Raw genomic sequence first — 16,818 nt, 5'->3', positions numbered from 1 at the left:
TTAATATCGATAAATAGCGTTGATGCTTCATTGAAAAAAATTGAAAAAAAGAGAAAACGGCAAATAACCACTAAACTCCAACAACTTTATTGACGATGCTTCAAAAAGAGAAAACGGCAAATATCCAATATGTGATTAAAAAAGAACTTCTGGAATTTCTTTAGAGTAAATTGCACATTGGTCTAGTTATATTTACCAAAGTTCTAGTTTGGACCATCCTATAGACAATGTTTTCACTTTAGGCTAGGTCTTACAGCAAAAAATTTCAGTTTGGACCGGTGGCTCACTTGTCAGCGAGATTAGGAGATAAATGGGCAAGCTGGGAGCCTCCTCTCTCCTTCCAACTCTGGAGCACAGCTTCTCCACCGTTTGCTATGCCCTGCCCCTAATTCAACTGGATATGTCAATCACACGCGAAACGAGCTTCATGTCAATCCCATGCTAGAGCTGGAGAAGAAGAACAAGCACTTGTCCCCTAATGTTGTTTCATTGACCTTGATTCTGCCACTGTCAGCTTCATGGCCATGGCCGTTGTCCCCAACTCTAACGCTTTTCCTTCCAATAACCACTCCGCCACTCACTTCGCCGGCGCGCTTAATCTCTATCCTCTAGCCAATCTCGTCAGCCCCTTGAACTACTGGACAGCAAGGGAAAACAACAACAGAGCAGTGCCTGCTGCATCGCCCTTCTCCTTGGCTAACCCCCATCGTGTCCCCTTGCACTCAACTCCCGACCAGCGACAGAAGTGGCGGCGGCGAGGTTGCGCATGCCCTTGTGGGAGGGAGAAGATGTCTGCTCATCCAGATGGGCTCAAATCCTGGAGCCTAGCCCAAAGTGCAACTCTTGGCAAATATATATGGTGTTAGTGAAAATTTTGACCTAACCCTAGCCCAATGTAAAACATTGGTAAGAAAAGGCAGACCATTGTGAAATTTACTCATTTCTTTATTCAAAATCATTAAGAACAATATTGTGCTCAATATTGTCCAAAATATTCTTTTCACTACAACACATCACAATTATCATCATCATCTAACGGATTAAAATCTTACAACTGCAATTAGAAAGGAAAATAGAAGGCAAGAACACTAAAAATCTTGACCTAAAAGCCCGATAGGATGTATCATCTTAACCAGATACTCCCTCTGGTTCTATAATAATTGACGTTTTGGACAAGATTGAGGTCAAACTTTTATAACTTTAACCATAAATAAGTTTAAAAATATTTAGTTTAAAGAAACTAGAATAACGTATATAGATTTCTCTTTCAAAGGACTATAATAAAAGTAAGCATATATTTATTTATTATATATATATTATAATAGAAAAATAAGGTCAAACATATAAACTATAGACTGTGTCATTCTCCAAAACGTCAATTAAAATGAAACCAGAGGGAGTAGGATATATCATCTTCTATGATTATTTATAAATTGAGAAATAAAATCTACTGCTAGTATGTAAATGTACCTATGCACATAGTCTTCAATCAAGGCTGCCGCTACTTTGCTTCCTGCGCTCTTTGGCCTGGCCGGCTGGGTGCCACACTGCTGCCTGCTACGAGCGTACGGTCCAGGCAAGAGTAGAAGAGAGAACTGAGATGAATTGTTGATCAAAGGAAGAGACACATTTACTGTTGTCTGTCGAAAAGGAGTCGTCGGCGATGACGGCGAGTTGCTCCCGCTCGACGCCTTTGGCCTCGGGATGAGACGACTGGAATGGGATAGGTCATCAAGAAGTCCATACATCAGTTGATTGAAGGCACACTGCTCAGCTATTTACTCTTGACCTACATTACATTAGGATAGGCCCCATTCACTCTGGGTCCTAGTCGGTTGCACAACTTGTCTAGACCTAGAGCTGGCCCTGTGAGGAGGCGACAAGTGGTGGGAAGAAGGACAGTCACCGACTTGGAGAGGGGTGGCGATCGATGGGATGAGGCCACGGTAGATTAGAAAGGGCAACGACTTGGAGAGGGGTGGCGATCGATGGGATGAGGCCACGGTAGATTAGAAAGGGCAACGACCATTGCAAACTGAAAGGGTCGTAAGTGGTATTATTCCTCATCTTCCTATCTTTCCTATCTGTCACTAGGCCTCCGAGCAATAACGAGAGGGTAATGAGAGGTGGGGAAAAGGGTGGCCGCCAACGGGCTACTTGTTTCGCATGGCGTGACGGAGATGTAACTTGTGGATGGCATTGCGGAGGGGATGGTTGGGGACGAGCTCGTGGCGAGGTAGCTTTGGGTTGGTTATTGGCGGCATGTTGCGCCTACCGCACATCAACTCCCTAATCACCTCCGTCTCATAGGAAGAACTTGTCACTGGTGATCCCTACCCCTATGAGCATCTTCGAAGACTGGGCGTCGCCTACCACTGAAAGCACAAAAGCCGTTAAATCCTGAAAAAATCACTCTCATGGAGAGTCGAACCCAGGACCTAAGGTACTACTGAGACTCTTTTAACCACTTGGCTATAGGCCCTTTATTCTCTTTTACGTGGATTCACACTTTTCTAACTAATTTTCATGAAAATCATTTTAAATTTCTGTACTTTAAAAGGTTTGTTTTGTGTGGGTATGACTTTTGAGGTTTTTCTTTTTTTTTTCTTTTGGAGAAGAGTGGCATACACATGCTCATGCCAAGTATATTATTGCTAAGAAGCACTAATTAAGTTTCATTATCAACAATTGATCAATTATATAAATTGTATCCACGAATACAAGTTCAAAGGAATATTCACACAAGTCATTTTCTCTCTTTTTTACTATCACCATCAGGTTACCATCATGCTACCTCTATCCAAAAATAAATCTAGTTGTGTAGTTTAAATTTGAATTATACAGCTACTTATTTTGACATGGAGGGAAAATACTTGTTTGGCACTGCATCACCACAAATAGACGAAGGTCCCGTTCTAAAGCTCCAAATCTAAACTACAACTTACTCGTTTTTTCTGTTAGCATGTTTATCAAATTGCGTATTTTTGTGAAAGTTTTTTTATATAGAAGTTATTTTTAAAAAAATACTTCTAAGTTTGACTCCCTCCGTCCCACAATATAAGGGATTTTGAGTTTTTACTTGTAACGTTTGACCATTCGTCTTATTCAAACTTTTTTTTGCAAATATAAAAAACAAAAAGTTATGCATAATAAAGTAAGTCACAAATAAAATAAATAATAATTTTAAAAAAAATTAAATAAGACGAGTGGTCAAACGTTGCAAGTAAAAACTCAAATTCCCTTATATTATGGGACGGAGGGAGTAACAATTAATACTCGATTAATTATATGCTAATCACACATCTAATTTCACGTGACAGCAAAACTAACATCTAAAAGCGACGATCGAACGCAGCCGAAGTCCTGTACTAAGCTAGCTCCATTGCATCTGTATGACATGCATCCTAGTTGGTGGGTTAGGGCGCATACCAACTACCGACGAGACTAGTGACTCTCGCACTGAACATAAAAATCCTATTTCCTGTTCCCCTGGGCAAACATGTTCCCACTTCCCAGGTGAAAAAAAGCCGATTAATGGCGTTTTGTATACTCCACGTAGACGCATATTACAAGCCAACTATGAGAAAAAAAGAGGCCATTGTTATCAGCTTATCGCTTTGATTCAGATCGCATAAACCGCTCAACACACGTCAATTACAACTATGGGCTTTTGATCGAGAAAATCACCATCTGTTGCCGTAGTTGACTTCCAGTTGGGCATCTGCGCTGCTAACCATCTCAAATTCCGAATTTGATTCTTAATTAAGGCGAGCTATTCACTACAGACAGGATGCTCTGACGAATTGATGTGCATCGAAATCCAAGAAACGGAGCAGTACTACCGATTAAAGTTAGTGCCTTTCTTTGCGGGGAGATTAAGTTAGTGATAATCATCGAAAAACGCAAACACAAGTACTAAACGCGAAGGAATTAAGAAGACTAGCAGAGTGAGTGAGGGGTGCAAGTGCAACAAGATCTCGCCGACCGACAGGGGCAATCCTGTAATCTACAAAGCTGCAATTTTCGTGTAAAGAGAGAAATAATAAAAACGGAAATATTTCTTTCTTCTTCTTCTCACCTAAATCGACCAAACTAAGCATCCGTTTAGTTACACCGTCACTCGCAAATCCGATGGCGTGTGGGGCCCACAAGCTCTGAAATGCCTCACTGCCCCCACTGTCAGTGACCGTGGAATCTCTTGCTCGGTCCCACATGGCAGCGTCGGCAAGCTCGCGCTCCCTCGTACGACGCGCACATCCACCCGCCGCTTTAAACCGCGCTTCTCTTTTTTTTTTTCTTCGCACCTAATTTTCTTCGTCCTCTCCCTCTCTTCTTCTCTTCTCTTCTCTGCTCGGCTCCTGTACGCGGCTGGATCCGAGCGGCGCAGGAAGGAGGCGGGGCGGATGCTGTAGAGAGAATGGCGGAGGCGATCGCGTCCGCGGGTGGGATCGCCATGGCCGCCTCGACCTCCCTCACGCCGGGCCAGGTGAGCCCTAAATCGCACCGTCGATCCGGGGAGGGGGGGGCTGCTGCTCTGTTGTTGGTGCGGGTGCGGGGACCGCGCGGCATTTGCTGCCCCCTAGGCGATTTCGTCGGGGGAATCCGCGGTTGGCGAGGTGGCTCAAGGATTTCGTCGGGGGGAATGGGAAGGCATCGCCCGTGTGCCGGGCGCCGGGCGCGGCCGCGGCCGCGGAAGTGCGGCTTGGGTTTTGGGTTTAGGTGGCTGGGACTGGGAGGAAGCGCGCTGGAGATGATGGCATGCGCGTGGAATCTCTGGCGGGAGCTTGTGTTGCTTTAACGCTGCTGTTGGCTAAATTGGCGGGATTGGGTGATGATCGGTGAGATGGTTGTGGATATCGGTTGGTTGTCTGGTTTGCTTTTTTGTTGATACGACAAGTATTAGTGCTAGGTTTTAGGATTCGGTGGTATTCGGATAGGAGGCTAACTATTTTGGCTGATGCGGGATTTGAATTTGTGGCTGGTTTCAGGGATGTGGATCAAAGGGTGTAAATCATCAGGTCATAGCTGTGCTTTTGTATGGTAGGCTAGTAGCACCAAATATATGGTGGAGGTTTCATTCATCCGAGCTGTTGGAAAATTGGCGATATAATAGCTTATATGTAGGGTTTAAGGTTGGAAATTCGTAAGTGGCTGCGGTTTCAGATCTGGAGGTATTGGATGTTAGAGTAAGACCGTCATTAAGATCTGGCAGCATGGGCTATTCTGTTATATTTTCTAAGAGATGGTAGCAGTATCGATGTGCTGACCAACCTGTTAGAATTGGTGTCAATCTGCTTGATTTTCTAGCGCACGGTTGTTCCTTACTTTGGTAGTTGTTAGGAAGTTCAGGTTGGTAAAAATACTAAAACTAGATAGTAATTTAGTTGCAGAAATACATATTGGTGTGGATTGCAAGAATCCGGACTATGATGAGCTACTTTTACCCCACAAGTTCAAATAACACAATTACAGTGTTTGATTGCAACTTGAAAGCCGTAGAACTATTGTCTACTATACAGATGACTGAGTGATATTCTTCTAATAGTAGGATTTTGTTTTGGGGGTCCTCAATCACTGGATCTGAGATAGCTGGCAACTTTCTGACAGGTCTCTGCTCTTCTGGGATTTCTTTGGGTTTTCACCGCCTGGGCATATGCGGAGGTTCTCTATTATAGGAAGAATGCTGCTTCTATTAAAGCGTAAGTAATTGTGACAGCTATATTTACAGTTCTGGTATCCATGCATTTTAATTTTCGTATATGCTAAGTGATATACTCTCATGTTGCCACTGAGATTGAAATATCTACTTATGTTACAAGAAGCATAACTCAAGAGTCGTACTTCGTCTGGACTGAATGTGTGCTGCACCATTATTTTGCTTGAAATGTACCACTTATTGGAATTTCTGTTTCTTTATCTTTGTTAGTAGACACTCGGATGTAAATTTAGCAGTAATGGATTCTAGCTCAAACAAAGGAGAGGATCAAGTGATGTTATTGGAGGAGGGTGTCCAAGCACCAGTGCAAAAGCCAGTTTATGCTTCTCTCACATCACAAATGTTCAGGTTGTTTGTGATGTATGATTTCTCCTTCATGTTGTATATAAACGTTGAGATATCAACATTACTAAGGCACTGACAAAGATAATCTGTTGCACAGACTTTTCTTGTTGGACCAGGCACTTATTCTAGAGAATCGATTGACGTTGAGAGCAATGTAAGCTACAGCTGCATCTTGCATTCACGTGTTCTTCTATGTTGCATTATTTGGCTGAGCAGTTATTATTTTTTCAGATCTGAGTTTGGAGGTCATCTGCTTTACTTTTACATATGTGATCGCACAAATCTACTGGGAGAGTCTGCGAAGGTGCTATTACATTGATGTTTATTACAAGCCTGATTTCACGTTTGAAAAGTAGTTGCAAAAATATTGTATCTAGTTGAGATATCTTTTACGAATACATTCTAAGCCTTACTAATATTTCATGGAAAGTGCCTATATAATGTGCTGTTCTTTCAATGGGACATTTTTTGTTCTGACCTTTTCTGTTATCCTGTATCTGCAGAATTACAGCCGAGATATGTTCCTTTTCCTTTACTTTCTTCTTATTATCGTAGCAGCTATGACTTCTTTCAAGGTCCACCAAGACAAGTCGTCATTCACGGGGAAATCTATACTGTATCTGAATAGGCACCAAACTGAGGAATGGAAGGGTTGGATGCAGGTATCTTTTTTGGGGAAAAAAAACTCCGTCTTCCTTTTCATATATTTATGGGGTATCTTATACTAGTTGGCTTCTGTTTGTGCATAACACTAATTTATCATAAGTCAGAACTATGCAAAGAGGGTATAAATGCATTCAGTATTAAACATCTTTTGTCATATTGTTGGTTTCCGTTTGTGCATAATACTAATTTATCAGAACTCAGAACTCAGAACTATGCAAAGAGGATATAAATGTGTTCATTATTAAACATCTTTTGTCATATTGTTCTACATGTATGCTTACCTAGTCTTCATTAATGAACCTCTCTTAGTTTTAGTAAGTTAATTAGTCAATGCTCAATGCCTCAATAGCATACATGTGTGGTTAGTAAGTTTTTCATCTATGTTCAAGTGCATGCATATCACTTGTTTTCAGCATTGATTTCCCTCATTCAGGTGCTGTTTTTGATGTACCACTACTTCAATGCTAAAGAGATATACAATGCAATTCGTGTGTTCATTGCTGCATATGTCTGGATGACTGGATTTGGTAACTTCTCCTATTATTATGTGCGGAAGGATTTCAGCCTTGCACGATTTGCTCAGGTTCATTCTTAGACCCTTCATTCCCCTTCATTCTTTCTTCCATAAGTAGGACCTTCCTGACATGTTTTCACCTTGACAGATGATGTGGCGCCTCAATTTTTTCGTGGCATTCTGTTGTATTGTGCTAAATAATGACTACACCCTCTATTATATTTGCCCTATGCACACACTTTTTACCCTTATGGTTTATGGTGCTCTTGGAATACTAAATAAGTATAACGAGATTGGATCAGTGATGGCTATAAAGTTTGTTGCCTGCTTTTTGGTGGTTATCCTGATATGGGAAATCCCAGGAGTCTTCGAGATTGTCTGGAGCCCATTCACGTTTCTTCTCGGTAAGTTTTCTCTGTAAACTTTTAGTGAGTTTGATAGTTTATATATATATTTTTAGTAAGGATGATCAATGTAATTTACCTTGTGTGCAGGCTATACTGATCCATCTAAACCTGATCTCCCTCGATTGCATGAGTGGCATTTCCGATCTGGACTGGATCGCTACATATGGATTGTGGGGATGATTTATGCTTATTACCATCCAACTGTATGTTTCCTGCCAACTGTGCTATACTTTTACATAGTGTTCAGTTATAGATGTTCTATTTCTTTAGTTTTATCAAATTTCATAAATCGCATAAAAGTTGTTTGTATGAGTGCATGTCTCTGCGCGCCTGCGCATATGCATGTGTGAGAGAAATGTGCTGATATAAATTTTCTGGTTCTTTCAGTTTTGAGGGTGTTGAGTCATTTGTAAAATTGTGGGCATACGAGAGAATAGTATTTTACATCAATAAATCATTTGTTTGTGTTGCAGGTTGAGAAGTGGATGGAGAAGCTTGAAGAAGCTGAAACGAAAACTAAACTCTATATTAAGGCCTTGATAGTTTCAATTGCTTTAACGGTAATTATCAAATAACTGAATAAGCCACTTATTGTTGCATATCCATCTTTTGGTAAGACCACCTTGCTTTACTGTGATCACAGGCTGGTTGTTTGTGGTACGAGTACATTTATAAGCTAGACAAGATTACCTACAACAAATACCATCCCTATACATCCTGGATCCCCATAACGTATGTATTTTTTCCATATCGATTTTTTTTATAAAAAAAAATCCTTGGTGTACTGCAATAACTGATTGCTCAATGCTTATTGTACTCAAAAGTGTGTACATCTGCTTACGCAACTTCACTCAAGAATTCCGGTGCTGCTCTCTCACACTATTTGCGTAAGTTTTGTGTTTGTGAAGCATGTTCCACTTTTATGTTGGACTTTATCTTACTGTAATGCGATATTGTGAATATGCAATTAATGTACTCTTCATCTGTGCTAGCTGGCTCGGAAAGATTACCTTAGAAACGTACATATCACAGTTCCATATTTGGCTCAGGTAACCAGCTGCTGTCTCTACAATATTACCTCCGTGGTTCGTGCCACTAGAAGTTCCTCTTGTTCTTGTCAATGACTGAAAATTGTCTTTACTCCTGCAGATCAAAAGTGCCCAATGGGCAACCTAAATGGCTATTGACAATAATCCCAAATTACCCAATGCTGAATTTCATGCTCACAACTGCTATATATGTTGCAGTAAGTAGATCTTCCCTGTGACTTTGAAGAGTTTAGACCTTACAGGCAACCTGCTTATGTTATAACTTATTCCTACAGGTCTCCCATAGGCTATTTGAGTTGACTAACACCTTGAAGATCGCATTTGTGCCTAGTCGTGACAACAAGCGCCTCTCGTACAATTTTGTGGCGGGAATTGCAATTTCAGTGGCGCTATATTCTTTATCATTTCTTATAGTTGGCGTTGCAGGATACTAGCAAGTCCTATAGTTGGCCTTATGTGGCATCTGCAAAGCTGATTTGATTACCTTCACGGCTTGGAGACTTCCATTGTTTCACCCTGAGCTTCGTTTTTTATGAGTGTTACATGGTGAAAAGGAGTCGGGATGCAGAACAAAAAATGATCAGGGAGAGTGTAACATGTAGCATTAAACCCCAAATGGGAATATAATGAAGTAGATATATGCCTGTATAGCCGTTGAAAATTGAAATGCATATGTAAGCGAGCTCGTTGGCTATAGAAACTTCTCTCTCTTGGCCTCTTGGCCCGTTGAGATTGAGATTTGAAATAGGATAGTGGAAACATGTAAGAATATTATTCTTTTGACCCTTCTCGAAATAACGTTGTTAGCTTGGTGCAAGCTGGGTAAATATTTTGTTCGCCTGCGTTTTGAGTTGTTATTTTGTATTGAATCATGTACACATGATAACCAAATATTTCGTCTCGTACCAAACGTCCAAACTATACTTCTATTGGGAAATTTAAGACAGAGGGGAGCCTGAAAACTATTCAATCCTTCCTCCTTCCTCATGAATATTCGCATGCTGACAAGCTATTATTTCTACGATTTCTACTATTAACATTTTTTTTATTAACATGATTTTACTTCTGAAAAAACATTTTCATCTTGCGCGGTTCCGCTTCTCTAATGTGGTAATAAAGCTCATGAATATTCGCATGCTGACAAGCTATTATTTCTACGATTTCTACTATTAACATTTTTGTTTTTTTATTAACATGATTTTACTTCTGAAAACACATTTTCATCTTGCGCTGTTCCGCTTCTCTAATGTGGTAATAAAGCAACAAGCAGCATATCTTGATTCTCTTTAGAGCAAATTGAATGGTACAGTCAACTATCAACTCCAAATCATCTATAACTAATATATCTCCTACATCATTAATACATGATCTCATCTATCATACACTCAGCGTTTTGAAATATGTATCTATCATACACTCAGCGTTTTGAAATCTGTGTTCCGGGTTGTAGTTGGCTGCAAAGTGTAACAAAGATAAAATTACCTGGTCCAAAGTGAAAACCCAATCAAGTAAAAATATTAGTTTAAAGGTGATTCAAAATGAAACATCGGTAATAAAATGCGACCTAAAGTAAAATTTCCTTTGATTTGACACTATCGAAAGAAAGTCGGGCTAAGGTAGCAATGATGCACATTTCACTTTTAAGACTAACCAAACACGAAACAAATATGCCGAAATAAAAGGGTGCCAGAACCATCAAAATATGGGAGACCGGTACATAATATCCTGCGTCACAGGCTACAACTTCTAAAAGAAACAAAAATATGATCCTAGGCCATTGCTGGTAGATTGTACGGCTAGAGAGCAGCATTTGGCATGTCATACGTAGTGACGAGCATCCATCAAGCCAAATCATACGATAGGATGAGGAAGCATCCATTGTTGGCGCCGGCACGACAAGCTGATATACCCGAATCTTCTCGAGTGGAAGGCTAGCGCAAGGGGAAAACGCCATCAACTTCAGTTCCTATTAGCAGCTCTTTCCCTCTCCCGCTTGTTGTACAGCCTCTCAAGGACGCGCTTTGCCTCGCACGAGGGGAAATTACTAAGATCATAATAGTGTGGAGCCACATCAATCAGCCTGCACATGAAGGACAAACATGTCAGAAATTCTTTCAAATCTTCAATACTCATAAAAGGACTAGCTGTCTGCCAGATAATGACTAACCAATCACCACGGATATCCATGACCGTGCGGATGAAATTTCTGGTGGTCAAAACATACTCATTGTAGATGACCCACTCCGGCTTATGGTCTAGACAGTTCGAGGGGTGAAGATGGACAACCTGAGCACAACAAAGAGTAAGAAATCTGCAATTTCATCATCCTGTACACAAAGAGACTGGGCATCAGAAAATTAATACCAACCTGGTTATCTTTGACGGTCAGGTAATGTCCTGTTCGCTCCAGGTGAGCAACCTGCATGAAGTACCCTGCAAGCATGGCTTTCCTGATATTGACGTAGTACTCCCGACTATTGAAGTCTGTGCTGCACATCTTGAGGTTAAATCTGGTCATGATGCGAACAAGCTGTTGTCTGACATTATCAGCTGACTTTAGAGCTCTGGCATTGATGAAGTTCTCATAACACCACTGGGGATCTTCATCTGCATTGTCGAAAAGACAACTGTTAGGCAATGAAATGGATATCAGTGTAGATTGAACGAAAATGGTCATGAACTTACTGTTCTGCTTGTATGCATGGTATACATTCAGAAGTGTCAGGTGGTCCCCGTCAATGTGGCCAAATCGAGCCTTCGCTTCATCAGCAGCCTTCTGTGCCTCCCTAGGCCGGAGAAAGCAATTGGGTACTAGAGAAAGAATACGGCAATAACAGACGAAGTCCATGGTGGTCAGCAGATGCAAAGAGGCGAGACGATACCATTTGCTTTGTCAGAATAACTCAACAAACAGCAACTATCTGCATCAGCCTAAACTGTATGATCATTTTGATCAATAGCTCAAGAAGCTAGGTGCACGACAGTTGCTGATTACAGCTCTGAAAGAATTAATAAAGCATATTGGAAGAGCAAATGCACTAAAGTGGATGCAAACTCTCATGATAAGAAGCTTGTAAGCTTTCTACAATGTGCAATTGATGCAAGCAAAATTGTGCGGGTGTTATTATTACGCACTATATAATTTAGCTGACAAACCATATGGCGACATGAAGTTTTGTTTGACATACCTGACAGCATGGCAGATATTGAAAGGATCTCATTTGAACAGTTGTATTTTGGACTGATGACAAGCATCTTTGACATCTGGGGATCTAGAGGAAATTCACTCATTGTTTCACCTAAAGGCGTGAGGTTTCCATCATCATCAAGTGCCCCTAAGTAGTTCAAAACTTCCAAGGCCCTCATCAAAGTTTCTGGTGCAGGAGGATCCATAAAGTCAAAATGCACTAAATCATCAATTCCAAGCTTCTTCAAGGTAAGAACCGTATTCGCCAGATTTGACCTAAGAATTTCTGGGTATGTCTGTGGCTGTAAATCATCGTTAAAACTCTTCTCTGTATATAACCTGAAACACTTCCCAGGTTGCGTTCTTCCAGCACGACCAGCTCTCTGATGTGCACTTGCCTTTGAAATTGGCGACACCAGAAGGGACTCCACCCTTATCCTTGGATTGTAAACCTTCTGTTTGGAAAACCCTGGGTCTATCACATACACTATACCATCTATGGTTAGGGATGTCTCAGCAATATTTGTGGACACAACAATTTTCCTTCCAGCTGGGCCTCCCTCTCTTGATGGGGCTGGAGCAGGTTCAAAAATCTTCTGCTGCATTGCTGGAGGCAGCGTAGAATACAAAGGCACAACTTTAACTGGGCCAACCTGATCCCCCATGTTATTAATTTCCTTATTTATCTTCCGACAGGCATCCTCAATCTCCTCCTCTCCAGTAAGGAAAACAAGGATATCTCCAGCAGGTTCACACATATGTATCTGAACAACTGTCCTGATAGCAGCTTCCAGGTAGTCCCTTTCTGGTTCTTGTGTATAGAAGATCTCAACCGGATGAAGTCTCCCAGGCACCTTCATCAACGGTGCACCACTGAAATAGGTCTGAAATTTCTCAGCCTCAAGGGTAGCACTCATAACAACAAGCTTCAAATCAGGTCTGTTCTTTAGAACCTCCTTCAGAAGCCCAAACAGAACATCTGTTGCTAATGTCCGCTCATGGGCCTCATCAAGAACAATCACCTTGTACCTCTCTAAAAGTGGGTCTGCCATAGCTTCTCTCAGAAGCATACCATCTGTCAAATATCTGATAGGAAGCAATAGTGTTCAACACAACATGATTAGATCAGAATACCTAAAAAAGAAAGAAACATCCGCACCATATCAATCTGCCAAAGGATGTGCAACTAATCATGTTCTTCCATTAAACATAAACAAACTAAGGCTTACTTGAGAACTGTTTTGTGACTGCTGCAATCCTCAAAACGGATGCTGTAACCAACTTCCTCCCCGATAGTAACATCCATCTCCTCCGCAACACGCCGGGAAACTGACATAGCTGCCACCCTCCGCGGCTGGGTGCAAGCAACCATTGAGCGGTTGCTCAAGCCTTCAGCCTCGAGCACGAATTGGGGAATCTGATCAACAGAAAACGAATTAATCCCCAAGAACAAATCATCAATAAGGCACCCATATAGCAACCAAAAACCTTGACACAGCGTCACACATCAATACATAAACAAAATCTAACCAATTTACCATAGCTCCATGCCACTAGTATCTAGGGGAAAAATATCCCCTAATCATATAACACAATATCATCACATCTCAATACACAAACAAAACCTAACCAATAACGATCCCCTAATAAACAACCAATAACGACAAACCTAAAATACTTTTACAGTTCAATGTTGAGATGTACAGGCACAGGGACAGATTCAATACCTGAGTGGTCTTGCCGCTTCCGGTTTCTCCGACGAGGATGAGGGTCTGGTTGTCGCGGAGGACGGCGAGGAAATCGTCCTTCTGCTGCCACACGGGTAGCGTGCGGCGCTTCTCGAGGATCTCGAGGTACCTCGCCGAGTAGGGCCTCCCCGTCCACCGATTGATGGACGGGTTGGCCGCGGCGGCGGCGGCCGAGCCGTTGGTGGTGGCGGCGCGGCCGAGCTTGGCGGAGACGGAGGTCTCGTCGACCACGTCGAAGAGGCTCACCTTGCGCTTCCGCTCCGTCCCCATCGCGGCTGCGGCTGCGGCGGCGGCGGCGAAGTGGGGGTCGGGTCGGTTCGCGCGGTGCGGAGGAGGAGGAGGCGGGGCGGGGGAGGCGAAACCCTAGCTCGGCTCTGTTGGGGTCGCCAGATTTATATTTGGGAATTGCGCGATTGGAAGTCGGTTTGGAAGGGGCGAACCGCGAACGGGCTTCTTTTCCGTTAACCGGTTCAGAAGGCGTATTTCCTTTTACTCAGTATACGTGTTGTAGTCATATTCTACATTTCTACCTGGCTCTTTACGTGGAGTCCGGTATAAACTCGTATATAGTTGGGGTTAAGGCAAGCACAATGTTAGCTGCCGACTTCGGCAATACTGTGGGCTAAGAGGTCAGACGGTATTAAACCATCGCACCCTTCACATTGTTTATGCGCGTTGGAGAGGAATAAGATGGGCCCAGCTAAAAAAAAATCACCGATAGTAAAATTCCCGTGACTGCTGCATGACTCCTTCCCACGAGTTCTGTCAGAAACACTGTACAAATAATATTGTTTATCTCTTGTTCATCGGTAGTAGCTGTATGACCAGGTTTTAACTCTTTGCCACTCTCACAATGCTTCCTACCGGGTAGGAAGAGAGCATGTATTGCTTATTACCGGCTAAAAAGCAACAATGTGGATGCCCTTATAAAAAGTTAGCTCGATTTTTTAATATTTTTTTAGCAAATCCATCTATTTCACTCATATAAGATTGAAAAAGATAGTAAAGTTTAGTTTAGCTCTATCTTCAATTCTAACTCTAAGGAACAAGAATCAAGAGTTAAACTGTTGCTAAATAGACATTAAGGCAATAATATATATCTAGGTTTTTTTATTTATTTTTTTCTATTGAATTTTTAAGATTTTTAAAATGATATTTTTCTTTACAATTACGGTTCGATTGTAACTTGTAAGAAATAATAATAATAATAATAATAATAATAATAATAATAATAATAATAATAGAGTAAAGTCCGTCACCTGTCCCTAAACTTATACTGCTGTGTCATCTCGGTACCTAAACTCGCAAATCGATCGTTTAGATTCTCAAACTTGTTCGATTGTATCATCTCGATCCCTAAACTTGCAGATTACTCGTTTAGGTCCTCCAACTTGTTCAGTTGTGTCACCCCGGTCCCTAAACTTGAATTTGAATATCATCTGGGTCAAATAGGACGATCTAAATACTTTATATTTAAAAATAATTCATAACTTTTTCATGTGAACTCTAATAAAGACAAACTTTATATCAAACTTGTAGCCCTCGACGCGATCTACAACTTTGTTGTTGAATTTTTTTTTATTTTAAGTAATTTTTTGTCCCAAAATGTAATTTTAAAATTAAAATTTCAAAATCTATAAACATGCAACAATATTTTGGGACCCTAAACAGTTTTAATTCAAAAACTTTTCAACTACAAAGTTGTAGGTCGCATCGAGGGCTACAATTTTGATATCAAGTTTGTCTTCATTAGAGTTCACATAAAAAAGTTATGAATTATTTTTTGATATAAAGTTTTTAGACCATCCTGTTTAGGGACCGGGGTGACACAACTGAACAAGTTGGAGGACCTAAACGAGTGATCTGCAAGTTTAGGGATTGGGATGACACAGTCAAACAAGTTTGAGGACCTGAACGGTCGATTTGCGAGTTTAGGGACCGGGATGACCCAACGCTACAAGTTTAGGGACCGGTGATAGATTTTACTCATAACAACAACAGCAGCAGCTCTATGTAGGGAAATAAAAAAGGGAGACAAGAGTTCTCCTAACTAAATAGCCACGGTTTGATTCCTCTGAAGGCTTCAATTCCTTTTTACTTCACATTCTCTATAATGTATACATGAAAATATAATTGCAAAATTAAATGGTTTCGAAGGTGAAATGGGATGGAAAAAGGCACCAATTTAGGAGTTTCGCAAGATGGCTTGGTCTCTTTCTTTGCTGTTACATTTATATGGTTTTGTTTAGCAAATGGGATTGGGACCCACACTCCAAAGGGCAATATTGCATCCTAGCCATTCATTCTTCACACATCATTTAATCCTAGCCACTCATCCATTTCCCTTTCCCAATCCCATCTCCTATATTCTATTTGCCAAACACACCCTATATGTACTTTACACTCTTGGCAGAATGAAAAACTTTAAGGGCACCATCGGAATGCAAATATTTGACACTAGAAGATCTACAAACACACAGAAGTCCTACAAAATACATTCATGTCCCACTGGAAAATTTCAATTGTATTACATGTCATGTGAAAAGGAAAACTTCTTGACCAGTATATCTATGATATTCATATCAACATTTTGTACGTTTCCAAACTTTAGATTTTTGGAGAATATAAATAATCAAAATTGCGTTTGTAGTCCAACGGTTAGGATAATTGCCTTCCAAGCAATAGACCCGGGTTCGACTCCCGGCAAACGCATGTTTCTCTAATTTTTGCTAAAATTTTGGCTGATTTATCATAATCAATTACATACACATGTCGCTGTTTTAATCCCTCCAGTTTGAGTATGGGGTTATGTGGTTCCATACTTTAGATAAACGTCACTACATCTATACAATTTATCTTCAAAGCTATCTGACATGCCACGAAAACATGCTTCTGTGCTCATGGCCATGCGAGTCTCGTTTCAAAGTGGTCAAGTTGGTGTTGGTTCCTTTTCTCTTTGTTTTTTCCTTGCTTGGAAAGTATTGGTGCGATTAACAGTGCAAATTGCACAAGAGAAAATTATATTGCATAGCCTCGTCAAATTATAAATTGTCTCATGTGTTCAATTCCTAGTTGAATTGTATAGTTTTAGCTACTTCAGTTATACGCATGTTGTCTCGTGTCGTCAACACTTTTTCTTTTTGTTACTGGTGTTTTTTTTATTTCATATGCTTTTTTTGATCGGGT

The 16,818-nt window shown here is 41.0% G+C and overlaps 2 protein-coding genes and 1 non-coding gene across 9 annotated transcripts; 2 read left to right on the top strand and 1 right to left on the bottom strand.

Moving 5' to 3' along the window:
• Window positions 1–4,300: 4,300 nt before the first annotated feature.
• LOC4332646 (protein REDUCED WALL ACETYLATION 1) lies at window positions 4,301–9,524 on the top strand. Of its 4 annotated transcripts, none has more exons than XM_015775533.2 (15): window positions 4,301–4,486; window positions 5,608–5,699; window positions 5,930–6,064; window positions 6,159–6,215; window positions 6,293–6,365; window positions 6,565–6,723; window positions 7,161–7,310; window positions 7,390–7,645; window positions 7,736–7,851; window positions 8,122–8,208; window positions 8,292–8,380; window positions 8,473–8,535; window positions 8,641–8,697; window positions 8,798–8,894; window positions 8,973–9,524. In XM_015775533.2, the coding sequence occupies exons 1-15, from the start codon at window positions 4,418–4,420 to the stop codon at window positions 9,129–9,131; spliced, it is 1,659 nt and encodes a 552-aa protein (XP_015631019.1). In that variant the 5' UTR covers window positions 4,301–4,417; the 3' UTR covers window positions 9,132–9,524. The 4 variants fall into 4 exon arrangements, with proteins under 4 accessions (XP_015631019.1, XP_066165025.1, XP_066165026.1 ...); XM_066308928.1 differs by having other exon boundaries at window positions 5,930–6,076; XM_066308929.1 differs by having other exon boundaries at window positions 5,927–6,064.
• Window positions 9,525–10,365: 841 nt separating this feature from the next.
• Window positions 10,366–14,059, bottom strand: LOC4332645 (probable pre-mRNA-splicing factor ATP-dependent RNA helicase DEAH3). 4 transcript variants are annotated; one of them, XR_003241195.2, is made up of 7 exons: window positions 13,612–14,059; window positions 13,114–13,301; window positions 11,886–12,970; window positions 11,383–11,696; window positions 11,066–11,304; window positions 10,865–10,983; window positions 10,366–10,777 (listed from the first exon to the last, which is right to left on the bottom strand). XR_003241195.2 is itself a non-coding variant. In XM_015775530.3 (7 exons), the coding sequence occupies exons 1-7, from the start codon at window positions 13,900–13,902 to the stop codon at window positions 10,657–10,659; spliced, it is 2,169 nt and encodes a 722-aa protein (XP_015631016.1). In that variant the 5' UTR covers window positions 13,903–14,059; the 3' UTR covers window positions 10,366–10,656. The 4 variants fall into 4 exon arrangements, 2 of the variants coding, with proteins under 2 accessions (XP_015631016.1, XP_015631017.1); XR_003241194.2 differs by having other exon boundaries at window positions 11,383–11,618; XM_015775530.3 differs by having other exon boundaries at window positions 11,383–11,508.
• Window positions 14,060–16,272: 2,213 nt separating this feature from the next.
• TRNAG-UCC (transfer RNA glycine (anticodon UCC)) lies at window positions 16,273–16,344 on the top strand. Its single transcript has one exon. It is a non-coding gene; the product is annotated as a tRNA-Gly (tRNA).
• Window positions 16,345–16,818: the final 474 nt, after the last annotated feature.

The sequence above is a fragment of the Oryza sativa genome, chromosome 3 (assembly GCF_034140825.1).
Source record: "Oryza sativa Japonica Group chromosome 3, ASM3414082v1".
In the NCBI taxonomy this organism is placed as follows: domain Eukaryota; kingdom Viridiplantae; phylum Streptophyta; class Magnoliopsida; order Poales; family Poaceae; genus Oryza; species Oryza sativa.
Note: the sequence above shows the minus strand (reverse complement) of the source record. Positions and strands in the feature narration are given on the sequence as shown.

Excerpts from the sequence above, each read along its gene's own strand:
- LOC4332646 (XM_026023684.2), top strand. The coding sequence starts at position 4,418 with ATGGCGGAGGCGATCGCGTCCGCGGGTGGGATCGCCATGGCCGCCTCG. Across the intron at positions 6,366-6,564 it reads TACTGGGAGAGTCTGCGAAG|AATTACAGCCGAGATATGTT; the intron begins GTGCTATTACAT and ends CTGTATCTGCAG. Across the intron at positions 8,381-8,472 it reads ACATCCTGGATCCCCATAAC|TGTGTACATCTGCTTACGCA; the intron begins GTATGTATTTTT and ends TGTACTCAAAAG.
- LOC4332645 (XM_015775530.3), bottom strand. The coding sequence starts at position 13,902 with ATGGGGACGGAGCGGAAGCGCAAGGTGAGCCTCTTCGACGTGGTCGAC. Across the intron at positions 11,509-11,885 it reads AATATCTGCCATGCTGTCAG|TACCCAATTGCTTTCTCCGG; the intron begins GTATGTCAAACA and ends TTCTTTCTCTAG. Across the intron at positions 10,984-11,065 it reads TGACCGTCAAAGATAACCAG|GTTGTCCATCTTCACCCCTC; the intron begins GTTGGTATTAAT and ends TGTTGTGCTCAG.